This window comes from Hyposmocoma kahamanoa, unplaced genomic scaffold (genome assembly GCF_003589595.1).
Source record: "Hyposmocoma kahamanoa isolate Upper Pololo Valley unplaced genomic scaffold, ASM358959v1 78, whole genome shotgun sequence".
NCBI lineage: Eukaryota > Metazoa > Arthropoda > Insecta > Lepidoptera > Cosmopterigidae > Hyposmocoma > Hyposmocoma kahamanoa.
Window position 1 is genome coordinate 709469 of NW_020653945.1, and position 23939 is coordinate 733407.

At 36.3% G+C, this 23939-nt stretch overlaps 1 protein-coding gene across 1 annotated transcript in view; it reads left to right on the forward strand.

Annotated features, from left to right (window-relative positions):
• Positions 1–23939, forward strand: part of LOC113233223 (nose resistant to fluoxetine protein 6-like) — a 56678-nt gene continuing 32739 nt past the window's right edge. Inside the window, exon 1 of the mRNA XM_026468261.1 lies at positions 1–7. Within this exon, the coding sequence (XP_026324046.1) occupies positions 1–7 (7 nt within the window). The remainder of the gene's footprint in view (positions 8–23939) is intronic.

Consider the following 23939-nt stretch of genomic DNA (forward strand, 5'->3'; position numbering starts at 1 on the left):
ATGCCCAGTGAGTCTCACTGAAAAAATAGTTTCAAGTTAATTTTGTTAAGATTATAGAATTTTTTTAATGTTTTTAAATAAACAATTTCTGTTCATATGAATAGTTTGATTCAAATCCTTCAAAGTAAGTATACAGAGTGTCCCAAAACTCAACGATAACCTGGGAACAGAATGTTGCCTAGTTTGTAACTACCCAGAAAAAAATATTTAAAAAATCGGAGTCATTTTCTTTTTGTAATATAAGCATTTTAATGAAAAATGTTGAAAATGTACCCCCTGTACCCCATTTTTAAGTACTACAATTACAAATTTGCTAATTTTGCTGTTCTAGTTTTTGTAACGGTAACCGGAAACAGCCCAGCTAATGAGCACAATGCCAAAGAAAGCCCGAATTACTCTAGTACACTTTAGTTTCAGCACTAAAAAAATATGTATTTAATTTTTTCTTTAAATTTTTAGCAGATTTTTTTTCAAGGTAACTTTAACACCCCATACAAAAGTTTAAAGATGTTCTTCTACATCACTATCCGATAGTGACATGGACCTTTCTTTATTTGTGTTGAAAATGAAATGTGGCGTGACGCTTTTGGTGTCACACCGGCCGCCTCCGTGCCGCTGTCCCGTCACGAACTACACTCGGGATTGCTGTGTGGCATGCCCCGGCACGCATTCGCTTCCCGCAGGTCCGCCCCCGAAACGCTTTTCCCGCTATACCGCGTCTGTGTGGCCTGACCTTAAATGTACGGAGACCACCAGCCTGTGCAAATAGCCGCGCCCTAATAGGTTCCGTCCGAACTCACTCCTTGAGCAAATGATAGACTTGATGTATAGAATAGAATATAATTATTTATTTCATATTATCAATTTCATAATATTATAATTCGAAACATAATGTCAAGGGATAACATGGTCGTCATTCATCTGAACAATAATTTTATTGTTAATATAATATAAAATAACTAAAAGAAAAATAAAGAAAAATACGATCTACAAAAAAAAATAAAAATTAAATTCGAAATACAGACTCCAAAATTAAAATATAATTACAATTTCTTTAAAAGAAATTCCTCTACACTGTAGAATTCATCACCCAATAAAAGGTCTTTCATTCGGGAACAAAACACTTCGTCATTTGTAACAATGTTTCATAAACTAATTTATAAGTTAACGCATCCTAATATGAGTAGATGGCGCCAATCCTAAACAAAATAAAAGAAAAGTCGGCACTATCTATAAAAATCTGTGCAATAAGCGCCATCTAGTTGATTTGTTTGTTATCAGTAGAAATTAGATTAGCTTTGTTTTTTTTTTAATTTATTGCTGGCCATGGAAACAAAGTCCTTCAGCCGAAAACATAAACGTTTAATTATATTTCTGTAAATATGGTCACCACAAAGAGGATAGGTAATTTGAGGCGGCGTGCTTGGATTGACTCGGGATTCCTTAGAAAGGGCCGATACGGGTTTAGTTCGAGATTCGTATAATTTCGCGTTTTAATCTTCGATTAAGGCACAATAACACTATCCTATTCGACTTTAAACTAGATTTCACGAAATAATTGAAAGTCAAAATAAAAACGACACTTTTCCCTCCAAAAGGCCCAGAGCGAATCCGATTAGCTTTGATAAATTGCGACTTGCCAATGTAAAAAAAAATTAGTTACAAAATTACTACCAATAAATACTAAAAACCCGACTATTATTGTATCGCGATTAATCCATGATATAAAGATCTAAATGCTTTTGCCGTTATTGTACAATATCAACAAAAACAACAACAATGCATTATGTACTTAAATTATATGAAAGTTCTTGCAATTACTTTGCCGAAAATGCTCTTGTCGTACCAAAAAAGGTGGTCGGATACATTCCCAGGTTTTTTTAAACTTATATCCGGCGGTTGCATTAACACTTGCATTCTTGTATTTTCATGAATGTTTTTTCGGTAATCAAAAACCTGTAATTTATGAATTAACTGCATTGGTGTTGACCATTTATGTTTGTGGTGTTGTCATTATAAACCTGGCACTCATTTGTAACAGCATACATTTATACAGCGAATGAAATGCAGGCAGTGATTGTATCAACGCTGCACTAGGTTTCTTCACGTTTGGATTCCATTTTCCATTTTGTGGAATTTAGTCACCTACCTATCATGTATAAAAAATTAAGAAACCTTGCGCTACTAGGAAGAGACATTAAATAATGCTCTGGCCATACAGAGGCAGTAGCGGGTCTTTGGGCTTACCAAGCTTGCGTGTTTTATTTTTTACAACCTTTATACCCGGGAAGTCTGCCTGTGCAGATGTACCTGCGCAGGTAAACCGGAACGTGTGTTGGAACATACCTGTACAGTTTAGTGGACCTGCGCAGGTAAACAGGAACGTGTGGTGGAACACACCTGTGCAGTTTAGTATACCTGCACAGGTAGACATCTCCGGTAGACCGTAACGTGTAAGGCCGCCATTAAGTGTTTTCATTAAATTTTAATATGAATTCGGCTGAAAAAGTTCTCGCATGGCTAATGTCGTGCACTCGATAAATCGAGTGCTTTGCGTTGTTTCGTAACACTAATTAAAGCAGAAGTTTTTCTTGATTACTATCCGATAGCGATATGGAGCTTTCTTTAAAATCTCTATACAAAATGCAACATGGCTGCTTCTGATGTCACACCGTCTGTTGTCACGTTGCAAACTAGCTACCTGTACCATGTCTGTGTGGCCAGACTTAAAAGGTTTTAGGAATTATTTAAAAAAAGATTTACTACGCGTAGTCAAAACAACAAACGAAAGAATAACAAAGTGTACTGGTTCCTTAAAACACAGCTCTTCTCCACTGCCCTGATTGTGCTGACTTAAGCTATAATAATAGCAAAGTGATCCCAATGTGCAATATTACATCAATTATAATTTTGTAACATGAGTTAACGTAATATTACAGCATTCGCAGTTAACCGATTTGAGTGAAGCAACATGAACATTATACTTAAATCCAACCAACCGGTTAAGTTTAATGTAAAGCTATAAGATGATCAATGAAATTAATCTCATCTAATTAGGTTATCACACTTTACACATTTTTTTGCTTAAGGCGAACCGGTACCATGGTGAAACCTACGCAAGGCTTTGCGTGTTAAGAAGACGCGGAGAGTAATTTTAAATATTTTGTTTTTCTACCGACAACTACTTTGTTTTTTTTCTTTTTTATAATATCAAGTGACAGGACGAACAAGTCGTGTGCCTGATAGACAGCGACACGTCTGTCCACAACAGTTGCAGCGACTCTCAGAGCTTTAAATCAAAGAACTGGGGGTCTGAACTGTAATTTCATCAGAACCCTTACCCTTCGAAACCGGAACGCAATAATCCTCACCTATATGAAGTAAGAACACGTAAAACAAACTACGTATGTTCGATTCAATAAAATCTTAACAATTTACCTCGACCTGCTCTTGTCGAATAATGTCATCCACCAGGGTCGTTTCTTTTGCTTTTTTAGTACGTTGGAACCATTGCATAATGTAAATGTGGCTGCAGAAATAGCTATGCTAATATGTATGACATTTTCCAACGGTAGTTCAAATCAGATTAAGGTTTCAATACACACCCGAATACGCGCCACCACGCGCCGCAAAAAGGCGACCACGGGCCTCTACGCGCTCTCTTGACGGCCCTGTTCCCACGGCGCGTTTGCGCATTTAAAACGGGGCATGGGAAGCCGCCATTAGAAAGCTTTCAGTATCCTTCTCTTACATATAAATTTCCTCAGAAACAAACCGCGAATTTCTCAACAGTTCCGCACCTCGTTATGTCTAATGTCACTCGCCCATTATTCGGCTTAACTCAACTTAAGACCATTAACTTACCCATTAGTGTAATAGCTTGAACCACGGCCATGACTTAGGTTGCTTCATGTTCACAGCTGCAATTACATAGATTTATTTCCATGCTTTCATTCGTACGCATCTGAGGAAGGTGTTTACTTGCAACTAATAAATCAATTTAAATTAATCTTACAACGATTATTTTTATCCAGTTCTTATGTTTCCGGGATTGTCACATATTGGGAATTAAACTTTTTTCTCGGATCTAAATTTGTGGGACCTCTGAAGAGCCCGAAACGTTAAAAAAACAAATATACGATTTTCCGTAGCAATTGCATTGCCACTCAGATCTAGTTAAGATTTAAGCACCTAATTACGTTTTGAGTTTCTTAATTATTTATTACCATTTTAAACCGATGATTCTGTACCCAATGCTCAATAAATAATTATAGTTACATTACAAGTTTTAATAAGTGTTATTATGTTTTGAGTTTTTTTTTATAATCTCAAATGACAGGACGAACAAGTCGTGCGCCTGGTGTTAAGTAACACGCCTGTCTACAACAGTTGCAGTGTCACTTAGAACTTTAAAACGCAAAGATCGGAGCATGCCACTGCGCCCGTCACCCTGAGATACACATAAGTTGACAAGTCCAAAACGTCTGTAATTTCACCAGCACTTTCCTCCCTATACTCATGTTATATACCCTTTTTTATTAAACAAATAAGTGTGCATTTGGCTTCCATCTCACCTGATGAAAACTGACATAATACCTATTCACTCTCGCCTTAAAAAAGTCCAAGTGGTAACGTTCAGGGAACAAGTCTGCAGGCAGGGAATTCCACTCCATAGCCGTTCGCCATATAAATGTGGAAGCGTAACGCTTCGTGCGAATCTTTGGAATATCCACAACATAGGCGTGGAACCCCAGCATACGCCTGGTCCCCCGATGATAGAAAGGGGAAGGCGGTATTAATTCGTGGAATTCCCTCGCACGCTGATATATCCTGTAGCACAAGTCTTGCCCAGAGGTTTTATTGCTGTCTTGGCAGTCGATTACATAATAAAATCAATAACAGCACAACAATATATCACCTGCCAAGAACCAGCTGTAAGCGAGCAGTGGTAAAGTGGCTTAAGTCCTTAACTATGACAAGACTGAAAACCTTTTGCATTCCACGTTATAATTAAAGTATTGCTCATACATTTACCCGCCCAAAAACAAATGCCTACAACACACGCAAGCACACTAGCCCAACTTCTCTTTACCGAACTACACATACAAATCTATTTACTTTTGATATTTTCTCATATGAACTTGTATTTCAATTCTCATTCTTTAAAAAAAAAATTGTTGTAATTTAATTTAATATAATTTAATTTTACAAATTTAAAGTATTTAATTAATCACAATCCATTTAAATCCATTTTACTGTTGATTTACTGTACCTACCTAATCTATGTAAACTGATTTAACATAACCTGTAATACAGGCATTTTTATGCCTCTCGCAAATAAGATTTAATATAGAAACTCTTTAGTCAGCAAGTATTTATACAAATTACCTTGTATGTTGAGAGAAAATAAATATATTATTATTATACCGATAAGGCTTTGTAGCTTCGGCTCTAGTAATTCTGAGTCATCTATAAGCCTCTTGGCACGCTTGTCGTCGTCGATTGAATCCAACTGCTTAACGGCAGTATTAGGCAAAGTGGCAGCACCTACTTCCTAGAACAATCTCTTTCACAAGGATATAATAATTTTTTCCCCGTATACATAATATGGTGACCTCAATTATCACAGTCCCAGACCGAAATTAAGTATTTGTATTACGTCACGACTTGCAGAACTGTAATTTATGTGCAACTTTCGACATTTCATGCGTATTTGTTGAGGAAAAGCCCGATAATTCCCATTCGCAATTTGCGCAATTTGAATGTGCACCATGAAAGCTTCACTCGCTGCCAGCGATAAGTAGTGAAATAGATAAGGTACTTAAGTTAACTGGCAATAAAAACATGCTTGTTAATGGTCAGCATTATTACACGCACAAGTGCTTAATTGACTATTCCTAATTGACCAATCAATTGTTACGAGCGTTCATTGTCAGTGGAACAATGACAAAAGAACAGATTGAGCACAGAGTTGCAATAAGTTTATGTTATATCATTTAGGTACAACACGCTTTGGGTACAATATAAATGCAGTTTAGCTCTATTTACACTCAATAGCGCATTGTATAAGACAGGACCTGGAATTTTTACATACGATCGTAAACTATCTATAGAAAATGAAAGTTAATCTATTTAGAAGTGAAGTACATACATCATAAATGTCTAATCAGGTTTTTTAATTATTTTTTTTTAACACCAATGGATTTAACACAAATGGAATACAAATAGAAATCATTTATTCCGTATAAAAGCACACACATTACACACGATGGGCGGCTGAAAAGTAATCTTTTTTGACTATTTTCAATTCAAAAATAATACAGGCCACTATCGTAATGCTTATTCTTGCGTGTTGTTTATTCTTTTTTCAAAGTTAGTGACACTCTTTTGTTTATTAGCTACGTTTCGATTTGCATAGACAAAATGGCGAAGAAAAAAGCAAAATGATTAAAACAATAACTTTTTTTTAACAGACTAATTTCCTATTTACATTTCCGCTGTATATTTCATAATAAAAAAATGTACAGATATTAAAAGGAACAGACGTCGCACAAACTTGCAAAATATGCAAATACTTGTGTGTAGCTTTCCACTTCGCATTCTCACGCAGCGTTGCGCTAGTACAAGTCAAATGGCCGAGGACGTCTTCTTGCACTCGTAATTTGGTAAAATTTTCACTGGCTTACTAAATCTTAGAATAATAACGTATAGAAACCTAGCCCGCACACGCTAAGTGAGGCAAATTGAAGCGCTCCCAAAGGGCCTACACGAGCGGGCGGGCCTTCAGTGCTCAAGGTCAACTTGCACCGCGAACAGCTCCAGAATTTTAGCTAAAAATGACGAAATGTGCAGTAAATGAGTATAAAAATACGTCAGACAAACATAAAATAGATTCCACAAGGAAGTAACGCGTTTCAACTTGTATTTTTATATAAATATTCACTAAAACCGAAAATTAACCTACTACTAAAACTAGCCTACATGAATTTGATTTTTGCCTCACTTGTGACAGTTCGTTTGATATGAAACTATCATTCTATGCGTTATTATTCTAAGTACTAAATATTCAAAGTGCAAAATCTTTCTCTTGAGTTATTTTTTTAACACCGAGCTATCTAAAACAATTCGATTTTCCCGAAAACGAAAGTACACATTTTTTCGATACCCAAAAGCCTCGAAATAATGAAAACCTCACATTCATAGCAATGTAGAAATGAATCTATTATATCTGATCTAAATCACGTATATTTTGTTTTTAAAACAAATCAACAATTCGGGATCTAGACATCTTATGATCACGAGTGAGTTTTCACTGGTTTAGTAAATAGTCAACTACGCAGTCTTTCTCTCGACATATTTTTTAAATACTGTTTAGTTTTCCCAAAAACGAAATTAAAAAATGTTTCCATATACAAAAATCCACCCGGGACATCCATTATCGGTTACCGTAAAACATAAGTTTCAAATAAATTATTAATTCAGAGTTTCCACTGTGGTCGCATATTTTTAGCATTCATAGTAAGTCTACTACCACTTGAACGTAATATTAGTAAACATCTAATTATCTTATTACTGTTCCTCCAAGCGGAGAAAGCAACAAGGATGAAGGTCTTTGCCCCAAGCCTGCGTAATCTAATTGTAGCATTTATTACAACGCCATAGCGGCGGAAATATACCACGCTGTCTCTGTTTATTAGCGTTGATTTACTGCTGTTAACGTATTGCTTTCTAAACTTTTTTACTTTCCGTATTGTGAAACTTTGTTGTCTTATTGATCTTATATCTTTTATTACCTAATGTTAATAATATTACAACTTTTACAGACGCACCATTACGGTGAACGACTGAGGTAGGCAAACCCCATTGCCACCTGATATACTCGTACTTCTTTCACTTCCTCGGCTTACAATTTTTTCATACAGGCCTGTTTATTTTTGATCTGGCATTTGTTTAATAGCCGTAGAAGTCCTTGTGACAGAGTTCGTCCAGGGAACTGTTGCCACCTTACCGATTTCTGCCACCAAGCAGTAATGTGAGCATTACAGCATTTCTGTTTTCAAGGGTTAAAGGTGTTGGGGAAATTACAGACCCGTGGGATTTGAAACTTTGTCTCCCGGTGACGGGTGCAGTAGCTGTGTTCCTCAAATCGTCGTGTTTGTGTCACTGCAAGTGTTATGGACAGGCGTATCGCTGACGATCATAAAAAATCACTTTGTAGTCTTTATTTATAACACCTTAAAGTATGTATTATCTTGGCATTACTAGCACTGAAATTGTAGAAATTATATGTTAAATTACGAAAGATAAAAAAGAAATAAAAATATTATAAGCAGAACAATAGGTAACGCAATTTTGCTTAAAACTGAACAAAATGAACAAAGCTCTTTTTAACCGACTTCAAAAAAGGAGGAGGTTCTCAATTCGACTGTATGTTTTTTCTTTTCTTGTATGTATGTTACGCGATAACTCCGGTATTTGTGAACCGATTTTCATGATTCCCAGTGGTGGTCCCATTTCATTTCATTCACGCATGAAGATTCATTTTTATAGAGCGCCTAAATTTTATTATAAAGAGCAATTATTTTAATGGTTGATTTTGCTATTCTCCAATTCAAGGCGTTTTTCTCTCTCAATATACTTTGAGTAGTGAGAACCGATTTTTATTATCTTCTGTCTCAAGTCACGTATAGTGACGAACTAGGGAATGAATCCGGGTTTGCACACTTTCCGGTAACCGATTTCAATAAAACTAGGTAATTATATGTACTTCCACATACTTTTGAGGTCGGTTCTTTAGTACTCTGTACTGAGATTATTATTTTCTAAATTAGAAATGTGTTGTGGTGTTTTGTTTTTTATAATATCTCATAACGGGAAGGAAATACAGTAATGCTCACATGACTGCTTGGCGGCAGAAATAGGTAAGGGGGCAGTACTTCCCTAGACGAACTCTTACACAAGGAGCTCTACTGCTACTAAACCAGTACTAGGTTACGTACACACTTAATTATTTAGTTTATAAAATGTTGTAAAACCAAATTCCAGGCAAGTCATAACGGAAGAAACATGCGTACCGTGAGATCGAACTAATTATCTCACCTCTACAGCATTAAAATCTTGATACACCGAAATGGGACAGGAATGTTTAACTTCGATTTTTTGTTTTATTGTTCAAAGTTCTCCGGGAGTCAACGATCTCTGTATTTGTTATACCCCAGAACCGATACCCTACATTCCGTAGCGCGATAGACTCGTTCTTTGTTTGTTTTTCGTTTTCTATTTGACGACTAACCGCGCTTTTATCAAATATGTAATGTTTACGTACTTAAATTATATAATTTGTTCTCTTTTTAAACTATAAAAGATCATGGAAAAAAGATCAAACTTTCTATCATACTTGACTTACTTCGTTTATAAAATTGTAACTATTAACTCTTGTAATCTTGTAATAATAATAATTACTGGGGAATGATGCCTCTCTCATTCAAAAATTAAAAATTTGTCTTTTAGGCCATAGGAGAGGCGAGAGAACCACATCAAATACCTGGTCTCAAACTAGGGAATTCCCTGTACCAGAACAACGTTTAGAAAAGTTAATTTCCCAAATTAGTCACCGGGAATCGAACCCTGGACCTCCTCATCCAGCGCCCACAGTGCAAACCTTTGGGCCACTGAGGACGACACAAACACTTTATAACTAGATATGATTAGCACTGTGCATTAGCACTTTTTTACATCTTCTGTTACACCGCGTTTTAAGCAAATAAACATACCATTATAACACAGACTACTTTGGTAGTAATAGCGAGCTCCTTGTTGACTTTGCCCAAGGAAGTACTGTAGTGATTTCTGCCGCTGTTACGATTTTGAAGGGTAAGACTGCTGGTGAAAATACAAGCACAAGGGATTTGTAACATATGTATGTCTTAAGGCAACCGACGCAGTGGCAGCACCTCTCAGGTCTTTGCGATGTAAATTCTGAGTGGCACTACAACTGCTCCGGATAGACGTCTAATCGATGTCACTTGGCATCGTATAAAAAAACATAGATTATTCTAGTGAGCAATTCGTACGTAAACAACAATTATAACTTTTTAATGGAAAAAAAAACGATCTTAATAGTTCGCTTATCCATTTTAGTTGTATTTTTTTCCATCATTTTCATTTCAATCGCATATTTATGCCAAGTTGTATTGAAATCGGTTAACGGAAAGTGGGCAATATGAAATAAACCGGATTCATCCGTTAATTTACCAGTGTTAGAATAATTTTTTCAAATTTGAAACCTAGGAAGAATGGCATAAGTGGAGTTACGTCAAACACAATATAACCCACATCATCACCACTTCTTGTAACTCAATAAACGTTTTTGATGTAACTCCACTTGTGCCATTCATTTTGTCAGGGGTGAGAAATATTGGAATAATCGCAAACAAAAATAGATGAAATAAGAATTTGACAACTTCCTCCATTGTTAAAGTAGGTTAAAAACAGGCGCAGTGCCGGAATTTTGCTTATGAACGGTCATCAAAGTTAATAATGTGCATATTTTAGAATTGCTAATTAAATTAAATGATAATATTTTGTTCTAAAATAATAATTCTGTATAACATTATGCGTAACTTTCGCTCAAATCATTTAGGTAATGCTTTCTGCGCAGTAAGGTGACAAACACAGCCCCAAGGGTCGGCGACCATTGGTTATATCTCACAGGTGGCTAGTGGTGGTAATGTAGGTACGAATGCGGCAGCGGCGAAAGCGTCCCGGGTTGCATAACCAGTTGCTGTGAGCCACACGTGCCATTTCCAGGTCAAGTTCGCAGCTCCGATTATTAAAATGTTTTTTTTTATTATTATTTGTGATATTTTAGATATGTGGAATTACCAATTGCTCGAACGGTGAAGGAAATGCAACGTAAACCTCTTTTCTTAGAGCAGACCCCGGCTCAGCAGTATATGTATTAGAATGATATCATCAAACATCTTTGCCAATTTAGGAAAACTTTTAGTCAAAGTGGTTGTACTTTCCGTGCGCCTAACATCATCGTGATCAATGAAGAAAGGAACATTTATTAGGCTTTTCAGAATAATATTTCAAAACGCATCTAGTAGAATCAGTTAATATGTTGAATAAAAACCATTGACTTACAAATAAATGGATGACGGGTCTAATACAAAAACCACGAAAAAATGTACCAAGTCAATCTATTTAAACGTATAGTGACATGTAAAGGAATATGAAAAGGCTAAAACGTTGAATTTAAATTGTAATGTCATCGCAGTACTGTCTAATTTTGCTTGCTTCGCTGTCAGTCGAACAAACGAAGACTAAAGCGTGAATGACGCTCTGTAGACGATTTTAACGCCCTATAAGTTCGAACACTTTTTAGCGCGGACCCGACGTCCATATAATTGTAAGTCAATGATAAAAACAAAAGAAATGATATCAGTACAGATTATTCAAAAACTCGACCTCAAAAGTTCGCGGAAATTACATCTATTTGCCAAGTTTCATTGAAATCGTTTACCGGAAAGTTCGTTCATTCATGCCCTAACTTGCCACCCTTAGAGCTGGAATATTTTCTTCAAATTTAAATGAGACCAATACTGAGGCACTCGCTCTCTTTCCAATAAAAAAAGAATCATCAAAATCGGTTCACAAAGTAGTCGCTTAAAACATAACACAATAAATTAAGTCGAATTGGGAATCCCCTCCTTTTTTAAAGTCGGTTAAAAAATAAAATGACATCACAGTGGAATAAATATTAGAGAAAGTGTCCCGACGACGCTTGCGCAACCTCACTTGTAGGTCAAGTGCGCAGCACCTCGCTATTCTCACTTCCACTAACACTTGACTGATGACACAATAGGGGATTTTATAGTCTTGGCAATACAATGCATTTATGGCATTCGATTTATCAATATTTAAAACTACAATAGCCATAAAAAAATTATGACGTGAAACAATTATCAATGTCTGAGGAATTAAATCCGACGATATTCTATAGGTACTTTTTAGAGCTTCCGTCTCTGGAAATCAGGCCAAAATTGCATGAAATAATTAAAGCTCAAATGTGTTCGCGTCCAGACATCGCATCGCGACTGTACACCCGTTTACCAGTACGACGTGGTTGACGTACGAATCGATCGATTACCACGAACGATTCGCAATATAATCGACTTAGGTTTTGCAATTTGACCGTCACCTAGAACACGTATAGTCGATGTGCATTTATTCAACATCGAAAAAAAAAACTTTTATACTTTAATCACAATTTTGAGAGATACTATACCTCTTATGGGGGCTAAGGAAGGTTTATCGCCGCTTTACAGAAGGCTTTTTTCTTTGCTCGCGCCGGTATACATATACAACAAAAACTATTTTTACTAACTGTGACTTAGAACGGTGGTAGACCTAGCCGCATGGACTTGTCATCTTTGTGAATATTTGATGGCAGTAACTCTCGCAAGGAAAAGCACAAATAATTTCCATCACCTGTGGAAAACTTATGAAATCCCAAATAAGCTAGCTGTTCTTCATAGTCGTCTTCACAAAATGTCAAATTCATTTAAGGGGCAATGACACAAACATGCGTGGTAGTGACCCGTTTAGCTTCTACAAATATTCTCATTCTAAGGTGTTTGAAATAAATAGATAGATAGATAACACGTTTATTCAGCACAAATACAAAGAGAAACAAAATATTTACAATCACTTCACAGAGTATAACATAAAAGTACATAGAACATTCATTATTAATTTTATACACATTTATATAAAACACATATTGCGAGAAAGACAAATACTGTGAGAAAAACAAACAAATACTATAACAACTGATAAAATTTTAATATACCTATGACTACAGTTTGTGCTGAAATGGCCCTGACTCAGCATAAATACTAAACAAACATTATACAAACATAAATATTGTAAATAATAAATGTTTTCAAATGCATATTCACAAAGAGCAACCCCTTCTTCTTCTCAGGGAATCTGCCTTACGAATGATCGGAAGAGTTTAATCAATATGACGACAAAAATGGAAGTAAATTAATCTGCTACTCCGCGAACCCGATGAAGGTGAAATCGTGCAAAACAGCTGTGCTTGTGTTGAATATTTTTTCATGCAGTTAAGTATAAATAAAATCTCTCTCTCGGCCGAGGGTCGAGCAATCAACAGCCCCATGCCTCGTGGTGAGGCGAAACACGTGTCGGGTTTATGTTTGTATAACAAGTCGTGTGGCTGGTGGTAAGCGTGATAAGGTGGTGGTTATAGATCAGTCTTGTTCTATTTTCGAGTTTCAAGGCGCACTGCCAATGCACCTGTCACCCTGAGACATGTATTGACAAGTCTCATGTGCCTGTAATTTCACCAGCATCCTTACTCTTGTAAACCGGAGCGCAGTAATGCTCACATAGCTGCTTGCCAGCAGAAATAGATAGGGTAGTAGTACTTCCCTGGACGAACCTTTCAGAAAGAGCGGACCCCTGCCAACTGTGCTATTGTTGGGTGAACACCGCCTAAGTAAAAAATCAAAATTCCAGGCAACTAGATCTGTATTACAGCTCTAGGCCCTCACCCTCTCGGACTACACTTAAATAAAAACAAATCAACTGTTGGTGTTAAGTTACAGCTTGTTTTATTCAATGTTGTTTAAATCAAAGTTATTAAATGTTTTAATGCTAAATTTGGTAATATTACGAATATACGATTCGTATAATATGCTTGCATAAATATACTCGTATATGTAATATATATATCAGTTCAATAGCAACATAACTTGCTGGGCCCATCGTACTAAGCAAACCACTGGTAGTGTGCTGGGTATTTTTTAAGTTCCTATCACACTACCAAATCGTAGTGCGAAAATAACATAAATAAATAACGAGAACGGCAACAAGGTTTTTCAGTATCAGAATCATCAAACTTTAACAACCAATATAATAGTAACAATTATAGTACCGGCACGGTATGATGGCCGTTTTGACGTTTGTCCGCTCATCAAATTTCGTATTAATTCTTAACTACGTTGAAGGAGCTAATTGATGTGCATTGTTGTCAATAGTGAAGTGCAGTAGAATTTATGGAATGTATAATTTTACGACACAATTTGTTTTTCGAAATTCGACATTTTTAAAAATGAAATTTAAGACGATCGTCACTTACAGGATCGTTGGCCAGCACAACTTCTATCTCCGGCAAACTCGCGTCAAAGCTCAATGCAATGCTAGTTATAAATCTAGAAACTTATAGATGCGTATCGCATTTGATTATATTATATGTAATCTGGCAAAACGGCCATCATAGCGTGCTGGTACTGCAGGTATAAATAAGCTTGTAATCGTATTTGCTGGTATTCAAACACGTAGCGTAATTTGAAATTATAGAATCAATTCAAATTTCACTTTTTTTTTAAACTATCATAATAATAATAACGCACACACTGGACATAGCCCCGCACTAGGGAAACCCTGTGTCGCGGGTGCCATGGACACACAAATAGACGATTACAAATTACACCCAAACTCACGAGTAATACAAATATTTCTCCCGGCCCGGGAATCGAACCTGGGACCTCTGCGTGGCAGTCCGGCATGGCAACCGTTCGGCCACAGAGGCAGTTAAAAATCAAACTTCAAAAATCAAAATTAAAAATCAAAAACTTTAAAATGAAACGCCTAGTTATTAATTAATTAAAAACCATTTTGTTCGTAACTTGTACCGACTCACGTTTGTCGTGCTAGGATCTGCGTTTGCGATTAAGAATACGATGTCTACGTGTCTGTCTGCTTGTCACGCTTGCTTAGTACCTATTGCACACCGGAAAAGCGTCATTACCAAAACTTTCCTCCGTAAAATATTACGTAAAATGTAATATTTTAGAAACCGTGAAAGAAAATTACTAATACTTTGTGTGAACTACTATTCATATAAAAATAATATTTGTTTATTTTCTGCCGCAATATGATTTCCGTGGCAATTTTTATTATTTAAGTATTCGAAAGAAAGAAAGAAAGAAAGTAAAAATATTCATCTTAAACACATGTTACAAGTACAATATGATTTTACGCTCAACGTGTATTGCACTGAAAAGGGCCTAACTCAGCAAATACTGCGGCGGAGCCTCAGCGCTGGTTTTCAGAGGACCCTTTTTTGAAAATTATTCCATTGTTTTATCGTGGAAAATTATATAATACTGTATCGTGAAATATTATTTAATAATTACACGATAATATACTTGAATATTTCAATAATAAAAATTAGCACGGAAATTAGGCAGTGAACATTAGTCCGAGATTGACCGATTACAAAGCAAGAGAATAGAGTTTAGAAATTTATGTTTATAGAGACAGTTGCCTTAAGAATTTAAGTTTTTTAAATGTTTTGCATGTATGAGTGTGTGTCATCTTATACTAACTTCTTACAGAAAAACTGACTATAACTATCCAGTCGAGTCGACTAAAACAACTGGAAAATTCGAAAATAAATAAAAGCAGAAACTTTAGAGCGATTTTGGAATTTTTTTAATACCGTAGTTAGTTTTAAATGACATCATATTTAACGACCTCAGTGGACTAACGGTGTACATAGTGGGCACCAGATGCGGAGGTCCCGGGTTCGATTCCCGGTAGGAGCAATTTGGGAAAGTAGCTTTTCTAAATTGATTCTAGTCTAGGTGTTCCCTATACCTACATATTATTATAAACAAACTTTCATTTAGATTCACTAAGATTTTTGGTTTATTAATTTTAATTTTATATGGTTACAAATTTTACAGTTTTGAAATTCTAGTTATCTTGTAGATTTTGCAAACGTAGGTCTAAATAAGTTTTAACCATCTGTCGTCAGCACGTATTCAGATAATAAAGCCTAATCTCAACAACCGTGTTGCAACGAGATGCGAGCGCATTGCCATGCATCGGCGGCTGCGCCCGCGCACGCAGACCGAGTTGAGAAATGGACCTCATAACTTGCACAACACTCTATTTGGCTTTATAACAACAATTCGTATTTAATTAATTGAGATCATGTTCAGATAAGTTTCATTTTTACATTACGAACTAAGACAAAAAATTAGGTGTTTTAAATATTTAACTGTCCTGAGCTATGCATGTATTGAATATTTCGGCATGACAGCTAATTAAACTCGTACGATATTATTATAGACATAAGTCCCAGAAGCAATTAATATATTTATTTACTTTCAGTTTGATGTTTGATTGTGCCTATCTACTAGATCTAGATCGAGGTCGACTTTAAACGTTATTTCTTTACTGTTGCGTCATTAAGTCTATATCTTAATAATTTCTCGTAATGTTAAGTCATTGTGAATACAATATTTATCTACATGCACTTATCATTTTAAAATAGACGACGATAGAACAAAAATAATTGTATGTTCTGCTTCTGCCATATCATTTTGTAGCGACCGTCAGTGCACTTATCAAAATGCGCCAGTACATCTATTGCAAAACACGCGACGTGGGCGGCGTGGAAGACGACCACAATGGGCCAGCGCGTGCGCAAGGCCGCCGAATAAAATCGCCACTTCATCGCGCTGACACACTTCGTCCGGGCCCCGGTGACGCCTCGGAATGCCATTATGCAACTAAAAAGTATAAACAGACTATTGCCCAGCCCGATATGAGGTAATTTAGTCAATCTTTCTCTCGCGTTTCTTTGGCAATATTATTAGATTTACAACTCCCACTGACAATAATGTCGTAACATTAATTTCAATTCAAAAGAGCTAAGATATACTCTACAATAAAAGCTTAAATTCCACCATTACAAGTTCAATATTTTTTTTAAATTAAATGGGACCAATACTGCGGCGCCCTCTTTCCAACAAAAAAAAAGAATCATCGACATCGGTTCATAAATGCCGCGGACTAATCGCTTCACAAACACACAAAAAAAATACAACCGAATTTCTTAATTTGCTCTTTCTAAAATTATGCTCTTGCATCGTCCTTTTTTAAAAAATAACATGAATATCATGGTAGTAAAAAACAGGGTAACGTGTACAATAAAAGTTTAAAAACTGAAAACTAAAACTATATGTATATTAATAAAATTGGGTCCCCGCGGCAAGGTGCCCAAGGTGCTGGTACACACTCAACATAGCCCCGTTCTAGGGAAACCCTGAGTCGCGGGTGCCATGAAAACACACATAGACAACCACAAATTACAGCCAAACTCACGAGAGAAATAAATGAAGGCCATACAAATATTTCTCCCGGCCCGGAAATCGAACCTGAGACCTCTGCGTGGCAGTCCGGCATGGTAACCGTTCGGCCACGGAAGTAGTTATACTATTACGTTGGGCAAGGTAGCTGCCGGCCCTTGGGTTTCCCAAACAGTCTATTAATATTTTTCATAAAATTGTGAAAAGACGTAGGACATTGGGATCCATGAACCAATTATATTATATGTTTATGAAGTCTTTACTACCACGCGCGAACTGATGGCAAACGCCCGGACCGAATATAATGACACTCATATCTTGGAGTATGGGCCAGGCACGTTGTAGGACCGGGTGTGTCGACAGACTTGCCACACCCATCTCCAGTACACCAGCAACAGGGCCGGTTAAGCTAAGCTGGCGGAAATACTAAAGGGTAATAAGTACGCAGATCTCGATTCTGACTACCTTTGGAGTCGAAACCCTTGGCCCGTGGGGTTGCGGTGCCCTTCGTCTTTACAGAATTTTATCAAAAACTTAATAGACGGCCTGGGAAACCCAACCTAAACTACCTTACCCAACATATTAACATATCTATACAAAACGGGAACGCTGCGAGCATCATGGGCACCTCGCCCAATTTTATAAATGATTATTAATTTTATTAACATATTTTAAGCCGTGCTTTAGTTTCTAGTCTTTAAAAGTTTGTATTATTATACCTTACCCGTCTAAATTACTTTGGCTTTTTATTTCCTCATTGGTAGCCACGAACTACCACAGCTATAGAGACGCACAGAAAGACCACGGGTTTACATCTCAAAACATGCAGTTTTAGCAAAAGTTCTTAAGCAATATTAAACTGTTGGAATTCATAAACCAGTTAATTTACAATGTTAACCCACCTGCAAATTGGAATGTCGAAATTCTGAAAGCGAGAGCACTCACCGCACTCATGTTTTGCAACCACTAACAGAAAACGCACTGTATAAAGTATTCTATGGAAATATCTAAATGCTTCATAAAGTAAAAGCATTTCGTAACATAGATAAAGTATACTTCGGGTAGATTTAGTAGCAGTAGCGTTCTTCGTGAAAAAGTTCGTCCAGGGAAATACTGCCACCTTACATATTTCTTTTACTGCGTTCCGGTTTGAAAGGGTAAGGGTGCTGGCGAAATTAGAGGCACATGGAACTTGTCAACTTACATCTCAGCGTGACGGGTACAGTAGCAGCGTCCCTAAGATGTTTGCGATTAAAAGCTCTAAGTGACAGTGAAACTTTTATGGATAGACGTGTCGCTTGCCACCAGGCGCGCGACTTCTTCGTCCCGTGACTTAGTTTTATAAAAAATATGTATAGAACTGTTAAATACTTGATAAAGAAAAAGCATTTCGTTACATAGGTAAAGTGTTCTTCGAATATGGCCTACAAGTCACTTAAAAACTCGGTCATCGCGGATATAAAAACTACGTAACAGTATTGAGAACTCTCACAATAGACTGCTTCTTCTCTACCGGAAGTTAAAATAAACGTAAAAGTTAGCAAATAATCTAACGCCTAATAACTAAATGCGATGTTTCGTGCCCTTTCTTGAAGAGCCTGATTTATACATTATTATTACGAATTCAAATAGAATTGGCTAGAGAACCATCTTTAAAAAGATTGAAGAAGTGACCGCGAAAAAAACGTGCCATTTTTCTCCTCAAAAAAGAGAAAATGGCGGGTTTTATAATTACTGTCACATTAATAATGAATTATGTTTGAGTTTCTTAATTATTCGTTAAAATTTTAAGCCGATGACTATGTAGCCAACGCTCTATAAATAAATAATCTCATTGAACCTTCAAAAACGAACACCATGTTTGCGTTTTTATTTAAACAAGTACACATGCACTCAAATGTCACTCATTCCACTTGTCACCTCGAACTATTTTGAACACGTAGCTACACACGACTTTCGTGCCGGGTTCAACGTCTCCACCTTGACTCAGATCCTTTGAGGTCACTATTTCTTAACACAATCGTTTCCACAGCCCTTCGAGCTTTAATGAGTGAACCAAAACGTGCCTAAGCTTAATATATCGCGTAATACGTACTTGTAAAATGTTTCTAGGTTGAATTTTTAAATCGATTATAACAACAAATTGATTCCGTGAGTATGAAAATTTATTAATTGTTTATGCTTTGTTCATTTTACATAAAAATTACGTCTTTACTACAATAACAGGTACATAAATTCTATGTGCATAGCATATGATATCATGTGTCTAGATAATAAGAGTCATAAATATACAGTGTGATTTTTTTGAACTAGGACTTTTTGAGAATGGGAAATCCTGAAACCATGAGAGATGCAGGGAAACTGTCATAAAAACCGTTAGATTGTCTTAAATCAATTTGACGTAGTCAATGTTTTGATCAAGCGTGAGTTGTCCATAAAAATTGAATAATATTAATAAAAACAAATTAATGCTGATCGACTCAGTTTCTTGTAAAGGTCGTTTCATTTTGGAAGAAAAAGATAGGGACAGCAGTGTTTTTGGATTAATTCAAATTACATTTACATTTTACAAAATATTTTTTTAATAATGGATATGTTTACTGAATTACCTTTATCATGAGTTATCGAGTTCTTTTTTTATTTTCTTTTTTGTAAATATCTTCATGGAACTCTATTAGTATATCAATAGGCACTTCATTTGTATGAAATATTTTTTTTATTGGAATTGGAAAACTCATTTTGACAAATTTTCATTTTCTAATCTTATATTCATAGGATCACAAATAAAAAAAGTTAAAAAATCTCTTGCTTCTCTTCTCTTGAAGTGGGGCGGCTCCGCCAGCACCCGAAAGACATTGTTGTACTGAATATGCCCGTTAAAATAGCACTAAAAAAACTGAATCACATTTGATTAAAAGACATATCGTATATTTGTCCAAATTAGACAGTCATTATTATATTGACCGGATCTCTCTGTGTCGGGCTAAACAAAAATTATAGCACTTCTGAATTATGGTCATAATTGCACATGCGTCTACATTAAGGTAATTCACAATTCTATTAAGGAACGTAGTTAAAGTTTGAAAAAGGTGAACGTGTGCAAAGTCAAGGATCCGACACACAAATTCGTAGTTCTAACCATACCAGTCTTTTAGTAAAAGACGAGGCCGACTGCATTTAACGCGGAAACCTCTCCACTCGTTCACTGTAACCTCCTAAACTGATATCAAATTAAAAAAACAATAACCAAAGTTATACTTAAATGTAATTCAGAATTTCGTACGCTCTGTGAAATCGTAATTAACATTCGTATTACATCGAGGAACCATAAACTTGAAATCAATGTCAAATCTGCACTGGAAAGGTAAAACGTCTAACGTGCATTTGGGAAATATTACATGACAGCGAGTTAATGTAATTTTTATAAGTAAATAAAATCATAATTGTCATATGGAAACGTTGAAACTTTCTAATTTTCCATATAAGAAATAAAATTATAGTTAGGTTTTTTTTTTCTTAAAAAAATTACTTTTTTTATATAATATCAAGTGAAGGGACGAACTAATCGTGCGCGTGATGGTAAGCTACACGCCTGTCCATAAAAGTTGCAGTGCCACTCAGAGCTTTAAATGGCAAAGATCTGCCACTGCGCCCGTCACCATGAGACATAAATTGACAAGTCCCATGTGCCTGTAATTTCACCAGCATCCTTACCCTTCAAAACCGGAACGCTGTAATACTGACATTACTGCTTGGAGGAAGGAATAGATAAGGTAGCAGTACTTCCCTGGACGAACTCTTTCACAAGGAGCTCTACTGCTACTAAATCTTTACACTTTAAATCGGTCTCCTGTATGATTTTCCAAATGCACGTTAGACGTTTTACCTTTCCAGCGTGGAAATAATCTTTATTTCATAGGTAGTCATGGTCATAGCAAATTACACTTGAAATCGACATATTGAATAAACTCTATTGCTCATTCGTAAGGCAGATTCCCTTGAGAAGAATGAGCGAGAAAGTCTAGGCCTTGCTCTTTGAATACAAACATTTGTACGCAATCCCTGCAATAGTTAAACTGGTCAATATTAAAGATTTTTGTCATCCAATTACGCAGAAGCTGTATAATACCTAACCTTTAGTATAAAGTTTTTGTTTCACTATAGTTTTAAACCTCTTGAATGGCAAATTTTGAATGGCAATCGGAATTTGATTGCAAAAGTGTAGGTGTACATCATAAGCCATACTGCGGGAAAAGGTAGCATCCCTTATGCGCAGAGTGCGAGGCAGTGCCTACGGCTTTCTTCGGACGATTCACACGTTTAAAACTATGGTGAAACAAAAGCTTTGTGACGGTGTGACCTCCTTACGCCGTCATATCACCTTTTTGTATCATATCATTTTTCCTTTTGCTTGTATTTAAATTTTAAATTTGAATTGTTCCATCTTCCTTCGCTTTTTCATTTTTGCTTCGTACCACGATCACTCTCTGCTTGACCGCGATAGCGGACAGAACTACTAAATCAAATTGTCTAATTTTTTATTCTTTTCAAGTTTAATCATAATACAATCAATGTAAATCTTGTATCGACCATAATGAGCGAATAACAGTCTATCCAATATCTGTAATTCAACATAATACAACCCGATAAAGGTTTTTTTTTACTTTACCGTTCGTTTTACTTTACTTCTTTTAACAAATTTTGTGGACCGGAAGTTTCCTGTTTTACTGCCGTGATCCTGATCACGGTTGTTAAGGTTATAACCATTTCAACTTTATTCTAAAGCTATTATTATACAGCTTCTGCGTACTTTGATGGCAAAAATCTGTGGTAGTATATTTACGTATATTTACAAAGACCAACCCCTAGAGTTTCTTGCTCATTCTTCTCAAGGAAATGTGCCTTCCGAATGATCAATAGGGTTTAATCAATATGACCATTTCAAGTGTAATTTGGTTTCCATTGAACTAAAGATGATCTGAGTTTGCGGTTGAACCTGCAATATGTGGAATGGTCCTGAAGATTTCCTTTGCTGGCAACGCATAGACTGCTTCAACTGAGCACCTGAACTGAGAAGCTGAGGGTACTGTACGTGCACCCGGTGCCGCTCACCCGAGGCAATAGCCTGTTCTGTTCTGTAGCCGACATCCGTCCGAAATAATTACTGCCAAATAAGCAATACTTAACCAAATGAAAAGCGCGTGATGCGAATGAAGCTTCATGCTTGATACTTGTCTTTTAATTTTGTCGAATATTACTTATTTGACAGTAATTGTTTCGGACGGATGCCAGACGGAGATCGAGAGTGGACAACGGTTTGTGACAACCACAGCGTGATGACCTGAAGTTACAAGGTCCTTTTACATGAACAAGTTATAGTGTACTTCCCGTATAACAAAGAGGTTGATAGAGATATTACAATCAAAACTTAAAAAACTTATCAATCTAATATTTCACAGATAGAGAATAATTTATTTAGTCATTTTAATAATTTTTTTGCTGCACATAAATTAGAAGGCACTCCAGTTACTCACGAAAGTTAAGGTTAAACATAAAATTGAAAGGCGAACACACTCATTGCTCAATTTCTCATACATATTCTTAAGTTCGTAAATTATGCCTTAATACGTGTTATCTATATGTTATTATTACGTACAATTCAACATTTATTACTGTAACAAATATTGTTTACGTAATGAAGACAGCGATTAAAGCGAGATCGTTTTCCGTATTAAAGTATTCTCGTACAAAACCACACAGGGTGAGCCCCTCGTATTCCTTAGTTTGGCCACGTAAAATTAAACAGGGGTCAAATTGTCAGCGCGCATAGACCTCGATCCGTAGACGTTCAACTAAACAAATTGTAGTATTTGATGGGGAGGGTGAATTCACCGAATTGCGAAGTGAAATTTGTTAAGATGTACATCATTTGCTCATCTAGTGCCTTCAGGTGGAACCAGTCAGGGTACGGTTATTTCCACACGTTGGTTTCCGTACATGTAATGTTGGGACATTACAGGCACATGGGACTTGTCAACTCATATCTCAAGGTGAGTGGTACTGCAACTGTCATGGACAGGCGTGTCGCTCGCCAACAGGCGCTTTACTTGTTCGTCCCGTTACTTGGTATCATAAAAAAATATGTGCTGCTGTGTTTCCCGAAAGCTACAATTTAGTCCTGTTTAAGGTTAAATAACATTGTTTAATGCGTCGTCTCTTCGCATCAAGATATTGCAGCCTGTATTTTATATTAAAGACAAAAAGGTCCATCAAAAAGTTTTACTTACTACCGGCTGTTCCAAAAACATCTCGTCCGATCCATTATAAAAGTATGCTGGGGTAATCAATAACCCCACCGTTTCCGGCATATCGATTCGCAAACGACAGTTAAGAAAATGAACCGTGAACCTAAAGTGCATGACGGGTCAAAATTATGTTCACTGTAATTATAGCCATTTTTGGATGTTTCCTCGTCTTGAAAAAAAGACAACTTACATGTATACCTTGAACTTCTCGTGGAATGTACCTGGTTAAGAAATTTTTAGGAAAGTTCTGAAGAATTTATGATTTCGTATGATTAAAAGTTTTCGTCATTATCTAATGATCAAAAGTTTGTGGAATGACATCTATTTGCCAATTAACCTTAGAACTAAGTCTAGGCTCTCAGGTTTCTCTCAGAGAAAAAAGGAGACTGGTATCACCACAGTACATTTACTCAAATATTTTATATGCCCGTAAAAATATACA